The 15,894-nt window shown below is 35.7% G+C and overlaps 1 protein-coding gene across 1 annotated transcript; it reads right to left on the bottom strand.

Annotated features, from left to right (window-relative positions):
* Window positions 1–3,018: 3,018 nt before the first annotated feature.
* On the bottom strand, window positions 3,019–8,447 carry ostm1 (osteoclastogenesis associated transmembrane protein 1). Its single transcript, XM_052535793.1, has 6 exons — window positions 7,990–8,447; window positions 7,195–7,309; window positions 6,867–6,961; window positions 6,679–6,789; window positions 5,296–5,461; window positions 3,019–4,984 (listed from the first exon to the last, which is right to left on the bottom strand). Exons 1-6 carry the CDS (start codon window positions 8,350–8,352, stop codon window positions 4,929–4,931), a joined length of 906 nt encoding a protein of 301 aa, XP_052391753.1. The 5' UTR covers window positions 8,353–8,447; the 3' UTR covers window positions 3,019–4,928.
* Window positions 8,448–15,894: the final 7,447 nt, after the last annotated feature.

Raw genomic sequence — 15,894 nt, 5'->3', positions numbered from 1 at the left:
AATATTTCCAAATGTCAAACAGTTGCCAGTTTTAGTAAATAAAGGGAGCATTAAAAGAAGCACCGTTCTGTTTGTTTACGAACTGGAGTGACATAGCAATACATAGAATACAGTTTTTTCACCTTACTTTCCAGTGTTTGCGATTTGCATTTTTCTTGAAAAATAAGAAATCTTCAACATCATAACTGTCAGCTAAAAACAAAACGCAATATATGTTTCAGCAACATGTTTTTTTAGATTCAGACTGTTGCAATATGACGTGATGGATTTCCCCACTAAACTTGTTTGACAAAGCAAGCTAAAATTAGCCTGAAAATATCTTAAACCATCCTAATGGTTAGGTGGTCTTATGTGGTTTAAACTGGTCTAAATGCTGGTCTCCGAGAATGACCAACTAAAACCAGCCATGTGACCAGGCTGAAAACCAGCAAACCAACAAAGTCTGATTTAAGTAGGATTTTATATATATATATATATATATATATATATATATATATATATATATATATATATATATATATATATATATATATATATACAGCAGTGATGGCATGAAAACATATATTGTCTCAGTCTATTAATTCACTCCTATAAACGTTAAACAGAGTGTGGCTTAAAATCATATTCCATCGATAGATGGCGCCAGAGTAATCTTATAAACCTGGTGTATGATTCATCTCCATGTAGATAGATGGTTCAACTGTGAATAAATTCCATATAATTTACAAAAGAAAGAAAAACTTCAAGTTTGTATACTGATATGAGAGAATATCATGAGAGGAAGTGATCATGCTCAAACCCTCCTCAATAACCTTTGCTGTTTCCTCTTCAATCCCATTGACCTGAATGATGATGGCAGCACAAGATAACAAATAAGAGCTACAGTGATGAGACTGTTTACTTCAGACTTGAGAGATGCTCTTACCATCCTGCATTAATCAGACAGAGTTAAATATGCAGGGAGTAATTGTGCAGGTCACAACCCCTCATCTTAATTTACACATTATTACATGGAGGTTATGCACTACAAGGCCATAAATCTGTATAAAAATCAACTATAAGAAGTTGCATGGAAATTAAGACTGTGACATTTCCTTTTGTTCCATGCATAAATATACTAAGTAAATGTTCTTTTTATAATGAAAGACAACTTACTTATACATTTCGTCCCAGGGGATATTTAGTTGTAGACATTGTAAAATAAAGGTCAGTTGCATAAATATTTAATATTTGTGTTCATGCTTCTTATACATTTGACATATATTCAAATCACTTGAAACCTAAAAGAAGAATATTTGCGTGTTAACAATTTATTACGAGGCTCCCTGGAATACTTAACATTCAAATATTTTCATGCTTGGTGATGTTGAATATCAGACCGAGTAAATGAAACGTATTAATATTACTGTAATATTGTTGCTCATGCTTGGTTGACAATTTTCTTTCTTAACTGATGTTTTCAGATAATATACGGTTGTAAAATTGTTTGGTATGAATACGCAATAGAGAGTGAACAAACATTTTAATTAGAAAACTTTTGAGAGTAAATTCATGGCCATTAATATATAGGCTTATTGGTGAAGCAATTTTTTATTTATTTTATTTTCAATTATTTATTTCATCCAGCGTTTTCTGTTATGTTGTAGCTATTACTTAGCTATTCATTAGAAATAGTATTGAATGCAGCCCATCAATTGATGACGATGAAGCACTACAGCGGCCACCTTTTGTCTCCCTGACATCTTGTCTATAATTCTAGTCAAGAGGCTTTATAACCGTCTTATCCAGCTGCACTGTACCCAAAGATGAGTGGGCAGGGTGCCCAACAGGGTCAGATGTTTCTGCCCTTATGCCATAGCCCCTTATTCAAAAGCTCTTATTCTGACAGACCCCCTGGGTCTGTGTAAGCCTTGCCAACAGTGATCCTGTTGTCTTATTAAAAGAAGCTACGGGGCACAGAAGTCATCCACCTTAGGTTTCTGACACACCAATCAGCATCTGCGATGTCTCCTCCAGCTGACCTCTCATACGACCTTTGTAATGAGGTGGAACATTTTAGAATGATTAACAACAAACGGAGACTGGAATGGAGAGCTCTGTAGCCATCAGCAGTGCTAAAGTGCCACTGTGATGAAGTGATTCTATAATCTATCATAATCCCATAATCCCATGATCTTCAGACTCTGACCCTTATGAGGTCATAATGGCCCCTTTCATTCAGCAACACGTTGGCTTTGTAATTTCTTCACCAAAGCACCATATTCAGCTTTAGCCAATTGACAGCTTTATAAGGTTTGTATAACTACCAAAGTTACATCGAAAGTATGTGTGATTCATTGATGACATCTGATTTACACTAGATGAAGGAATCTCAGAGGATGATTAAATTACAGAAATCAAGAAAGGATGAATGAGAAAGAGATAGAAAATTGATTAGTCAATTCATTTTGTGGTGATCTTATTTATATCCCAGATATTATTATTACATAAAAATAGTAGTATATTTATTTTGATATTGCATTATACAAGTTTACACTGCATAATTTTTCTTGCTTTCTAAAACATGAGCTGATGACTTGTCCTTTGAGATTTTTTCCCCAACATAATACTTGATCTTAATATGATAGGTTAAATGTCATGTTTTGCAATACATCTAAATTGTACTAATTTTGACACAAAATAAACAAAATAACAACTTATGATGGCATATACATACTACTGCCAACGTCATATTTTTTCCTTATAAATAACTGTCAAGTAATATTGAGGCAAAGGGTGACTGACATGGAATCAAATTACTAAATTAAATTTTCCAAATAACCAGATAAAAATAATTTTCTCAGTCAGTTCCTATTAAAGCTCCTTCGGGTAGATTACGGTGCTTGGAATCAAGCCAGAGGTTTTTTTTTTTTTTTTTTTTTTTTTAGCAGCTCCATTGCTAAACATGCCACGTACAACATATGCTTTACAAACTATACATATGAATAATAAATAAATAACAAATATACAATGCAACACTTTCAGAATCAATTATCTTTATTATTCTTAATAAAATTACAGTCTTACAAAATGTCAAAATACAATCAGACTTTTTGTTAGTATGCAAGTTCTTCTAAAAGAGCACAAAGCAATCTTTAATCAACACATACATTTTTTTTTTTTTTCATTTATAATGACAGTCCATTCAAAATCCTAATGGCAACATTTAAACAATGGAGCAGCTACTTTAAAGGTTTGTTGGATCAGTCCCTGCTGACTTTCAGGCTCAGGGATATTTCGTAATGGGCTCACTGCTTAAGGTCCAAAGTCACTGCTCTGATTCTTACCAGGGCAAAACGTGATGCGGGATAATCTCATATCCCCCACCAGTTTCCCCTCATTCTCTCTAAGGTTCATGTCAGGTAAAGTAAGGCTCGAGCCACACATCTCAAAAAGTATTTCAGGTTTTGCGTCAGTTCCTTGAACACGTGGCCGTAAAATTTGCTTGGTTGCTACATTTGGCTTTCAGGGCTAGAGTGATGACTTTTACCAATGGATCTGGCATTGCAGGGAGGAAAGCTGTCATTCTTATTAAGACATTGCACTCATGAGCCACAAATGAAAAGGCTATTTTTCCCCCATATCTTCCTGTATGATCATATGATAGGTTAAATCAAACAAAATGCGCTTAACAGGCAGTGTGATAGGCAATGGCTTGGCTCCATAAGACCAAAAAGCCAATGCAGCTTAAAGGGATGTGTTGTTACAATTATTCGGCCAAGTAACTTTATCCTACATTTAGATTAGCTGCTAATGACTGGGGAAACGGGCGCTTAGCAGTCCATGGAAAAGTCCACATAGCCCTGAAAACAAAGAGCCTGTCAACTGCACTAAGGAAGGCTTTAAGAGTGAAGCAAAATTAACATTTTAATAAAGGTATGAGGAAGCTATTGAATTGAAAATTATTTCACAACTATAGAAGTATGCAAAGATTCTATAAATAAACCTAACTGCATTCAGAGTAAACAAAATAACACTTTAATTTAGATAATGCTATGGTCAACATCTGAGTACAGAAAAGAAAAGATCTCTCTGATGTATCACTATTAATTAAACTTTTCTATTCCTTTCAGAATAACTGGTGTGTGATCATCAAATATCTGACAGTAGGGTATATATCCACACAATGAGGGTAGACTATGGCAAATCCATTGTAAAACAAAAAGTGAAGTAAAAAAAGAAACATGGAACATCTAAAAAGCCTGCATGTTGCCTCTTCCATCCTTTACTTTTCTACTCTACTCACTGCATACACCTCTGACCCTGAATAAAGTATTTGTTACAAGATCTTTCTCTAATGCACATGAAGTGCTTTTAGAAGTGGTACCATTGCCATGTAGTGTGTCTCTGTGTGTGTGTGTGTGTAACCATTTGTTATTACCTAGGAAATTCTAAAATATAAAACGTAACATGGTCCCTTGGTGCAGTAAAAATACAGCATAACCAGTCTGATGTAAAAGATAAATCTCCCTCTTTCGGTATCATATGTCTTTCATGCCTAAAATACAATAATGTAATACTTACATCCATCATAATTATTGAAATCATCACTGATCCTCTGTGAAAACTGTAGAACCATCTTATTTTTCAACGCTAAGCAAAAAAAAAAAAAAAAAAAGAAAAAAAGAAAGAAAAGAAATGAAAAAAAAAAACAGTAAACCTTGCAATTGCCGTATTTATATAAATAGTGCAAATGACAAATAGTGCAAAAAGAAACTGATTTAAATAGACTGTGATCACAGCATCTGTAGAGCATCATAAAGTCTTTGAACCAGGATGTGCTTGGGGTCCAGGAGAAGACGTGAATCCTACCCATCCATGCTGAAAGTGTCTGTTGAGGTGAACCAAAGATTCAGTGCCCTCTCTTCCCCTCCTCGCCTCATCTCCACTCAGTTGAATTTGTCTTGGATGTTCATTAGGCTATTGCTGGACTTGGCTCTTTTGGCTGTGGATCGGGATATGAGAATAGATTAGAACTAGACAAGAGATGCAACAACAGAATAATTAATGCACAGTTTAACCTTGAAGTCAGAGACTGCTCAGAGCATTAAGAATGCACTTTGTGTTCTACATGCTTCAAAAAGTTGAAAAACTAGTCATGTCTGAGACTACTTGGTTAAATACTGTCTGACAGTGATTGACCATGAAACCTAAGCAGCACAAATCAAGCAAGATCAATTAACACTGTCCAAGACCCATGCCCTTTTACTTCTGCTTTCTGCAGACACAATTTGCACAGTTAGGCAAGTCACTTACGGTGTATAAGCTTGCGTTTCTTTTGTTCTGAGTGCAGGAAGCTGCTTAAGTAGAAGATGATGGGGAGGAAGAGCATGAAGCTGGACACTGCGATGACAGGCACCGTCTCCTCCCGAGGTAACAGGCAACTAAAGTTTTTACTCCACAGCTGCTGCGTTATATTCATCTGAGAAGTAAGAAAGGTAATGATACCACATATCGGATAGTTCCATCATAACCTGCTACCATTGAGGCTGGTTCACACTGTATCAGCAAAAATTAATTAATTAATTTTCTAATGCCAACATCTTTATAAAGACACTTACGGTTGATTTTAGACAAAAAAAACAAAAACAATTCTAAAATACATTGTACCAACAAAAATTTGGATAAGTGTTTTATATTACATGAATGTGTTCGACAGATGGTTTTATGATTTTATCCAAAGGAAAATGAACATTTGCCATCACTTGGTCACCAATGAATCTTCTGCAGTGAATGGGTGCTGTCAGAATCAGAGTCAAAACAGCTGATAAGTTACAGTCACCCACAAATAATCCACATGACCCCAGTTCAATAATTAATGTCATGTGAAAAGCTGTGTGTTTGTAAGAAACAAACTCATTTGAATCAGGAGAGAAATATGCAAAAATAAAGCACACTTACAAGTGAAAAAAAGTTCTAAACATTTATGTCAGTGGATTTTAATGTGAGAGGACAACAGAGGATGGACTTTTTTTTACTGGGGGAAGCATTATTATGTATTATCAGCTAATTGGACTCTCATTCTGATGGCACCCATTCACTTAAGAGGATCTATTAGTGAGCAAAGTGATGCAATGCTAAATTTATCCAAATCTGAACCATTCCTTTACAATTTGATCAGCTTGTAAAACACTAGGCATCATACACTTGCCAACATTGTAAATAGTTACAAAGGAAAACTGGGCATCATACACTAAATGACTGAGGTTCACAAACTACCAGACTTTTAGGATCCTCTGAAAACAAACAAACTCACACAGAAACATGTGCTTCGATGTTAGGAGCTAAATGACAAATGAAAATAATGTGTTTTAAAATTGGCTAAAACATAAAATAAATGTTAAATAGAAAAAAAATTAAATAATAACAATAAAAAAAAAAAAAAGATTTTCTGTGAAATCTGTAGACTGGCTCTGACTTTTGGCAACTATCATCCATTGGTCCAGACTGCAATATGGCAAAAATCTGTACAAAAGTAGTGTTGTGTATTCCAGCATTTCGTTTGTACAGATTTATGGCTACAGAGGGTGCTGTTTTACAATTCTCCCAAAATTCCACATCATAAAATGTATTTGCTAAAAACTTAGGAATGTGTTTGAGTCAAATGACAGGGGTTAGTGTATATTAGTGCATACTTACTGCGTCTTCTAAATCAATGCAGAGTGTTTGGTTTTTGTCCATTCTACCATAGAGCGCTTTCAACTTTTTGTACGAGGCTTTGCAGTCCTTACACAGTTCAGAGTGGTTCTTCTATTAAGAGAACAGGATACTCAAGTAATTTGTTTTAACTGAGCTTGTACAGATGTATATGAGCCATTTGATATTACCTGATACTGTTCAAAACAGGAGAGTGACTGATTCAGAGTGGCCATGAAGTAAACCGTATCATTTGAAAGAGCCTCTTGTTCTTTAGTCAGGCATTCTAAAGAGCACAACATATTAGAATTATTCTCCAAATAATCATAACATTCAATAAATGAAATAACAACAAACATTGTTACTCAAAAACTGATTGGATTTCTTCATACTATGACTAAGTTGTGAGAAATATATAAACTGGTTAAGAGTGAAAATGAAAGATTCATGTTTAAGGGAAGCATAGAGTCTAATGCCGGTTTTAAAAGAAGCTATAATATTTCTGGCTATGTTACTTACGCTTGCATGCTGCTGATCTCCAGATCTCATCTAATTGGTTGAAGAGGGCATAGAGCAGCATCAACCTATCCGAACGCATCAGGCTGTCATGGCAACTGACATTCCCAGGGCCAGGCTAAAAGAACAACACATAAATCACAAGTTAAGAAATTTTCATTAACTTCTAAGGCTGCAGTCCATATCTGATTTTATAATAACAACACATACAATGACAAAAAAAGCCTACTAACCAGCATAGGTGTTAAATCTTTTTTTATTTTTTTTTTTATTTTTTTGCAGAGCACAAATTCTGAGTATGGGTCACCATACTTGGCTGTGTATGTGTGTGTGTCTGTGTGTGTGTGTGTGTGTGTGTATGTATGTGTGTGTATACATATATATATATATATATATATATATATATATATATATATATATATATATATATATATATAAACAGAAAGAAATTAACACCTATGCTGGTTAGTAGGGTGTTTTTGATTGTACGTGATGTTATAAAATCAGTAACGTTACAATAAAAATGTACAATCAGATTATGATTATAATCTTATAATTATATGTGTAACTATTTAAATAGACTTAGTTTATTTGAAAAATTTCTAAAAATAGCTCTGTAAGCATGCATACTAAAGTATTCCAGAGGTAGTGTGAGTCTGGTGAAACACAGTGAACACACACAATCACGAGACATGGGTGCATGTGACCAGCGGGTGGCAATTCGGTCAACCTTAAAACCAAGCGAGAACATTTATAGGCACTTTGGTGTTATAAGTGGATATTTCAATGAGCACTTACGTGGTCAGATGATATGTTTTTATAAATGTCCGCCAGACTGTTGAAGTCAGTGTAACAGTTCTGACAGATTTTGACAGGTCGCGCATAAGTCACCAGGCAGTTCGCGTAAGTCACGTAACGCTGACGGTAGATGCTAAGCAGTTCAATACAATACTCGTTCAAGTCCTCTGGAAATAAAGATGAAAGACTGAGAGAGTAGAAGGATCCCAAAGTGCTCGCCTGCGATACAGGGATGACTACTGATGGCAGCTTTCGTGCACTGTCGCCACTCATCTCTGATGGATCATTCGAGCAGTCAGCAACGGTAATGAATATAACAGCCCAGCATGCTATTACAAATGTAAATTTTGTTAACACATCCATATCGTATACACTCTAAATTCAACACGCTACCGCTTTGCGACTCTAAACAGCTTCCTGTTTTCTTTCCTATCCCGACGTCTCGGTCACGGTCACGTGGTAAGTGTAATCTCGCGATGCACGGGATTTCAAATGACAGGCGCACAGAGCTATTTATTTTATTTTATTTTTTATGATTTTTAAAGAAGTCTCTTATGTTCACCACAGCTGCATTTATTTTATGAGAAATACAGTAAATAGCAATATTGTTTAATATTATTAAAATTTATAATAACCTTTCTATTTTAATGCATGTGATGTAATTTATTCCTGCGATGGAAGCTGATTTTTCATCAGCCATTACTCCATTCTTCAGTGTCAGATAATCCTTCAGAAATATTTCTAATATGCTGAATTGGGGATCAAGAAGCATAATTAATTTTATTTTATAAAATAACGATTAAAAAAAGTAATATAAATGTAATATATATTAATATATAATATATAAAATGTGTATATAACAATATATATCTTACATTTTAAGATATTCACCAGAACCTTGGTGATATTTTTTTTTTCAGCTGGAGGTTCAGGAGGCGAAGGCCATGATGGATAACCACCCTCAGTGGGATATCCCAGAAACTGAAGAAGAGGAGGATGACCAGGAGGACAGTGATGGCATTGAGGAATCTGAGGAAGATGAAGAAGACAACGGCTAAACCAGTCATCTCTCTATGGCTCTGAGGTAATATCCAAAGTGAAAAAGAAGTGGATATTGAGTCACGTTGCAGCCATTTCCAGTCGTTTTGTGTTAAGTTACACTTTATTATTCAAATAAAACAAATTTGCTTGAATTTAGATTTTTTTTAAAGAATTGAATTTCTGCACATTGCACTTCATTATTACAGAAAAAAAGCTGAATGGGGTCAATGATACCCCTGCCCATCTATTTAACTTAAACTATAGGCTTTGATGATCTTTTTTATGAAATCTACATTTTACTACTAGTTTATAACGTTGTGATTTTTTTAATGAAAATAGACATATTGTGCTGTCACGGTTTTATTGGAGTTAGGAAATAGACCTACAATTAATAAGAAACGTAATAGCTTCTTTAAAGTTGCAAAATTAGTATTAGGGATAAATAATAATCTTATGTATTCCTGACTGTATTATTTTTCAGTTTCATTATTCTCTGTGTGTTTGGAGACAGTGGCTTTATAAAAACGCGCCGCATCCTCTCTCTCGGTTTTTGACACCGCGCGCAATTTTACGAATGTGTTAGCGCGCTCGGCCAAAAAAAAATAATTACGGAGTCAAGGTAAACGATCAGGGCTCCGATTCTGATTGTGTTAATTGTCGCAAACCCTCGAATCAAGCCACTGCAGTCAATGGTCTTTAATGTGAAATTAGTGCCTCTTGATAACTTGCAGTCCGCGGCAATTCTGCAGTCATGAGAGCCTGATGGAAATGTGGGACTCAGAATGCCTCGCATTAAGGGCTATTCTGCTGCGTGCGCTGATGTCTAAGGGTAAATTCGCAGGTTTTATGTCGGAGATTGTGGCATTAGCTCTCTACTACTTATAGTGTAGCAGCTCTGTTATTGTGATTAACAATAAACATCCTTAAATTGGATGATCCAAGTCATTCCTCCTCCCCCCAGCAGCTGCATTCAGCGGTTTGCAAGCAAAGCTTAGGCTATATGAATGTGGTATACAAAACTATACAGAGATACCAGGAAGAACATTGACACAAAACACAAAATATATAGGTAGTTATATGTTATTTCACATGTCCTGGAAGAAATAAGATTATTGATCAGTGTGAAACTATTCAGGTTTTAGGTTAATTACCATGTGCATTTGAATGCACAATGGAGACAGGGGCAATTGAACAAGGGCAAAAATCACTAATTAGGCTACCTAAGTGAAGTAGGCTATGTTCATCGCCTGGAGAGCTCTTAAGCAAAGGGATGAGCCTGGATAACTTGGCTTAAATTCAGAAAATTATAAATGCGTGTGGCTCAAGATTATCCTAATGATTTTTTAAAAACGAAAAGCAGGTTTTCAGGGAACTACAAGAGACATTGATTTCATGGGTCATCTGACCCTTACGATAATTTCTGAGATAGGCCTTAATCAGGGAAGTGATCGTGATGACATTATCATTATTTTGTTCTTAAGGCGTTTAAAACCTTACATCAAAAATCTGCTATCCAAATAAACCTTTGGATTAACAGTTACACAAAAGAGTGTGGATTAATTTGATCATTTGTCTCTCTCTTTGGTGGATAAATTAAATGACAATTAATGACTTCTTGATATGTCTTGATGAAATATAAATATTACATATTAAAACTATAAGATGAAAAAATAAATGCAATTCAGTCTCTTTTTATTCTGCAGTGTAGCTAGACTGTATCACATTTTAGTAGCTGTATTTTGGCTTGGTAATTCATGACTCTTTACTATAAGGGACCAGTTAAGGGTTAACTGAAGACCTGGGAAGCGAGGAGCTGTAAAGTTATGCAGAAGTTATTCTCCATCCTTTGGGCCATCCCTAATCCTCCAAAACCGCATTCTTTTATGCAAGAACTGTGCCTCTTTTCTTGTTTTGCACTGCCTATACAACATAAAGTCAGACTGCATTTAATGCTTATGGCGGGATGTGAGGGGGATTTTGCAAATGCGAGGCCCCCTTTGACCAAAATATTGCTCTCTAAACGTTGTGTGAGTATACCAACCCAAAGTGACCCCAGATTCTCCCCCTGGACGGTGTCTGACTCGAATGACAAACCAGCCTGATTTCACTGCATTGCTGGGAAATGTTGGGGGTGATAATAGAGATTTTGCTTTAATTTTTTACGGTTGACTTGGTTATTGTTGCTTTTCTTTTGCCTTGATTCCTTCCAGGGATTAGGCCTGACTTCCCCACCAGCAGCGGCCAAAGTGGCCCGAACTGGGGATGACAACTGATGAGGATCAAGGCTTGGGCTATTCTGCCCTCTGAGAGGCACTGTGAACTGAGAAGAGCTGGACAGGAGAAAAGCCCTTGGACAGGAGAGACGCAATCTCAATGTTCAATGAATGGATCCCCCTACATAGGTTAGAGAGCCCTGCAGCCTAATGAATTACTCCTGACTTTCTTGTTAAAATGTTAATATCAGGACCTCACTAATTTGCTATTAATGGTGGTCCTATATTTAAAAAACTGAACAAAACTTAAGAAAGACAACATTTAAAGGGGAAATTACATAGGCTACAGTTGGCCCATTAAAACAAAACAAGAGTGGTAAAGAGTTGGTAATACGTAGCTATAGTTATTTCTGTATGACAGTACCCTTTTAAGGAGTTAGAAACTGCAATTCACGGTTTCTTTTTTTCAAGTGGGATAGTTCAAAGGCAAAATGTGGTGTTAGGTTTTTAGCTTACAATAAAAGGTACAAAAGCTTGATCTTTTCAAAAGCTACACCTTTGTACCTATATTCAAGTTTCAAGTTTAATTGACTTATATAGCACCATTTAAACAGCAGCAGTTGACCAATGTGCTTTACAGCGTTATATAAAATAAATACAAGCAAAAAATTAAATATCTGATAAAATCAGTGACTAATTATCAACAAGATATCAAAAGAAAATCAGAACAACAAAAGTCTAATTAAAAAAATTAATCATCAAGGGAAAATAAAAGTAATGGAAAAGAGTTTCACGCAAAGATTTGAAAATCTGTATTGTAGGAGCAGATCTAATAAGAACTGCTCCAGAGTTATGTCCCGCGACTGCAAAAATACGTTCACCTCTTTGATTAATATTTACACCACAATGATGTAGTCAAAAAAACGTTTTTAAATAGGTCCAAGTAGGCTTATACATGACAACATTTTCAAAATGATTTGCATTTACAAATATCCGCGAAAACAGCTACAAATGCTGTATTACATATGCCAGGCCAGTAGTTGGCGCTATCACCTTATTAGTAAACAGTACCTGTTGCCATGTGTATATGATGCATCTCCGCTGTTGGTTGTAATAATGTGAAGTAAATCCACACTTTGCTGATTAAGCTTTAGCAAACTCAAACAACAGAACCCTGTACTCCAACCCTGTACTGAACCCTGTTGTCTATGTTTGTTCGAGCTTGCCTTTAAATCTTGGATATTGGTATCTTAAATTTACATACATATTAGTACATTAAAATGAAAAGTGACGTGACCAAGTATGGTGACTCATACTCAGAATTTGTGTTCTTTATTTAACCCATCCAAGTCGACACACACAGTAGTGAACACAAACCTGGAGGAATGGGCAGCCATATTCTGTGACACCTGGACCAGTTAGGGGTTCGATGCCTTGCTCAAGGGTCTCACCTCAGCAGTGGTATTGAGGGGTAGAAGAGAGCACTGGTTATTCACTCCCCCCACCGACAGTTCCTGCAGGACCAGAGACTTAAAATCCCCCTAGCCTTTTTACTATTACCTTTCATGCAGTGTGTCATGAAGCTGTATGTGAACATAAACTATCTGCAAAGTTGTGAAGCTGACAGTGCACAATAGATAAAGTTATTGTCTGTAAAAATAAATAAATAATAATAATAAAAAAAAGAGTCGACTCCTAATCACCCAAAGTCGTCAGGAATTTGAATCTTATTCTGTTACGCTCTATGTCATGAAGTAACACATTTGCATAATGTCCGCCCACATTTGTAGCTAGAAACCATGTAAAGCCAGCTCCATTTCACCGGGGCAGTACCCTTACAAACTGTACATCTTTGAAGGGTGCATATCAGTACCTTATATTGGAATATTATATCTAAATGGTACCTTTTAAAAGGGTACTCAACCAATGGTAGCTTTTGTACCTTCTTTTCTGAGAGTGTGGATTAATATATAAAACCTTTTAAAAAGCACAAATCATGTGTGATTTTTTTTATCCACCGTGAATAAAATTGGGTGACATTTGCTGTTAGAGAACTGATTAGTAGCACTAATCAATGATGTTTTGAGCTTGTCTCCCTCAACTAGACATGCTGACCATTCATGAATAAATTCATCTTTGTTGATGGTGTTGTACTGTACTGTCGGCCTGCTTGGCTCACAGATCTAAGTCTAAAACAAAGAGCCAGGATAATTGCCAAACATGTAGCTGACGAACTTGATACACAATGGTGCATTGACTTCCTCGCTGTCGGTCGCCTCTGTGGAGCACCACAGCGAGGCCATCATTCCACGCAAGTCACCCCAGGCAAGGACGTCTTGTTTTATAACAAGACAAGATGCTGACTTGTTTCAGCTCCAGCGAACTGGGCATAAAAGGTGGCATTTAGAGTGAGCTTTCTCTGAAAAGAATAAGAATTAGTAATAGCATTTTAGAGTTTACCAAAACATTTTGACAGAATATTTTAAAGGTCATTTTTTGCTGCATGAATGACAGTGAATTGACTCAACTGATCCTGGTAGGTCACATGATGATGACTACTTGGCAAATGTTGTATGTGGATTAAATTCTTACAATATACAATATCACACTATATAGAACTTCTTCTTTTTTTTTTTACAGTCACAAAGTATTACTGATTCAAAAGAAGTACCTGCTTGACGAAGCTAAAGAGTCCGATAATGAAGCAAATGGCATTCATCTGGTCATGTGATCTCAAAATGGCCACCTCCATCAGGAGACTCCTTTCGTGTAAAATAAATCATTTACTGAGTTTTCATCTCATGTACCCAATTTAAAACATGAATAATTTGATAAAAATACTTTTAAAAATGAAAAATTTAAAACTTATTTAAAGAGGGAAAAATTGCTCCTTTAAGAGCCTTAGTCAATTTCCCTGTAATGTGTTTTAATCATTTATCATCATATTTTTATTTACACTTGACTGAAACAAAATGCTACCTTTAATCCAATATAATCAAGTGTGAATACATTTTTAAGGTTGGTGTGCTGACAGTTTGGCCAGTGATATCGCTGAAGGAAAGATCCCCCTACAACTCCTTGTTAGTTGCCAATTGTGAACTTTTTTTGCCCTGAAGGGCAGTTCAGTGTGAGTTGGTTCTCATTCACTGGCTGGCTTTTGTGGGCCGCCCTTGCTTTCATTCCTCCGTGCGTTACACCAATTAAAGGAGGACGTGCAGCAACTGTAATGGCCCAAAGAGTGATTGTTTTTGACAAGCAACAAAACACATAGATCCACCCCTCCGATTAGAACTGCCGGGGGGAGGGTGTATTTTAGGGAGGTACTGCTCAGCCCAGTCAGTGCCCTTAAAGCAAGGAGGGGTATAAGAGGAGGGGTATGGCCTTCAAGGGAAACTTTTTTTTTCTCAAAGACCGGTCATGTCAAAGAGGAGGACAGAAAGATACCCAGCCTCCCCCTACCAAGCTTTATACTCACTATACCGCTAGCCTGCGTACAAGTGTCAGCATTAGCTTTTACCACACCAGTGCTCAGTCTGAGAAGCCCGGAATTCCAGAATCAATGAAATTCCTAAAGAGCTAGATCTCAGCACGCAGACCAAATCCCACAAAGATTAAATCCAATATGAAGCTTTGCTTGGTGAATTATAGCAGTCATAATCAAATAATAAGAGCAGCTTGGCTTTATGTGGGGAGGACAATATACTTTCTGGAGGAATTTCCCTTTTGTGTGCCATGTAATGTTAGTCAGTGAGATTCTTATTGTCAAGTGATCTTATTACTAATGCACATTCAGGCTTCCCTCAAAGACTTGACTTAAAATGTAAAGAATGTTAAACAACTGTTATCTGTAATTCTGTAATTATGCAACAGAATATATTCAGCATGTAGTGTACAAAAAGTGCTGGAAATTCTTTCAAAATATAAATTTTTTGTATAATGGAATGACATATTGGTGCCTGTATATTTTAATACACCTTACAACCTTATATTTCATAAATAATGCAATGGCAATGTACCAAGGCACTTTGAAAAAAATTGGAAATGAAAATGAAAAATTAGCTTTTACCTTAAAATGCACTGATAACCACCAGGATAATAGAGGTGGTAAAATACAAAGCTAAATCATCAAGTTTATAAAACATGGCCAATATAGATGGTATTAGCTATTAACTAATGATAGAAAATGTAACACAAAACACTACTGATAACAAAAATGAGAAGAATCTAAATTATTTATATAAAATAAAATCAGATGTCACTTGTCATACAGAGATTTCTGGGAATATACTTTTACTGCCATTTGCACCATTTATGGTAAGATTAGTTTTAACTGTAGCATTTTTAGTCATTTTCTAAAAAAAAAAAAAAGAAAAAAAAAGAATAATAATACAATAAAAATGCATCAGGAGTAATATTGTACAAGGCATATATATTGTATATATATATATATATATATATATATATTTTTTTTTTTTTTTTTTCATGACATGATTATGCCTTTGTTAGAGCAATATGAAATTGTAATTTCCACAAACAAGACAAATAAGATGGGCTGTCATGCCAACAGTTGTTCTGGAATATGACCATACAAAATATAATACCGACACTAATATAGATCTAAAAGTGTAATGCATAACCGGTCATTAATTGA

Source organism: Carassius gibelio, chromosome A20, assembly GCF_023724105.1.
Source record: "Carassius gibelio isolate Cgi1373 ecotype wild population from Czech Republic chromosome A20, carGib1.2-hapl.c, whole genome shotgun sequence".
In the NCBI taxonomy this organism is placed as follows: domain Eukaryota; kingdom Metazoa; phylum Chordata; class Actinopteri; order Cypriniformes; family Cyprinidae; genus Carassius; species Carassius gibelio.
The sequence above is the reverse complement of the archived record's forward strand: the minus strand, read 5'-3'. Positions and strand labels throughout refer to the sequence as shown.

Bases quoted from the DNA above. Each gene is read 5' to 3' on its own strand.
- ostm1 (XM_052535793.1), bottom strand. From the start codon at position 8,352: ATGGATGTGTTAACAAAATTTACATTTGTAATAGCATGCTGGGCTGTT. The intron at 5,462-6,678 runs GTAAGTATGCAC...CTTACTTCTCAG, and splicing joins GCATTGATTTAGAAGACGCA to ATGAATATAACGCAGCAGCT. The intron at 4,985-5,295 runs GTAAGTGACTTG...CCCGATCCACAG, and splicing joins GAAACGCAAGCTTATACACC to CCAAAAGAGCCAAGTCCAGC.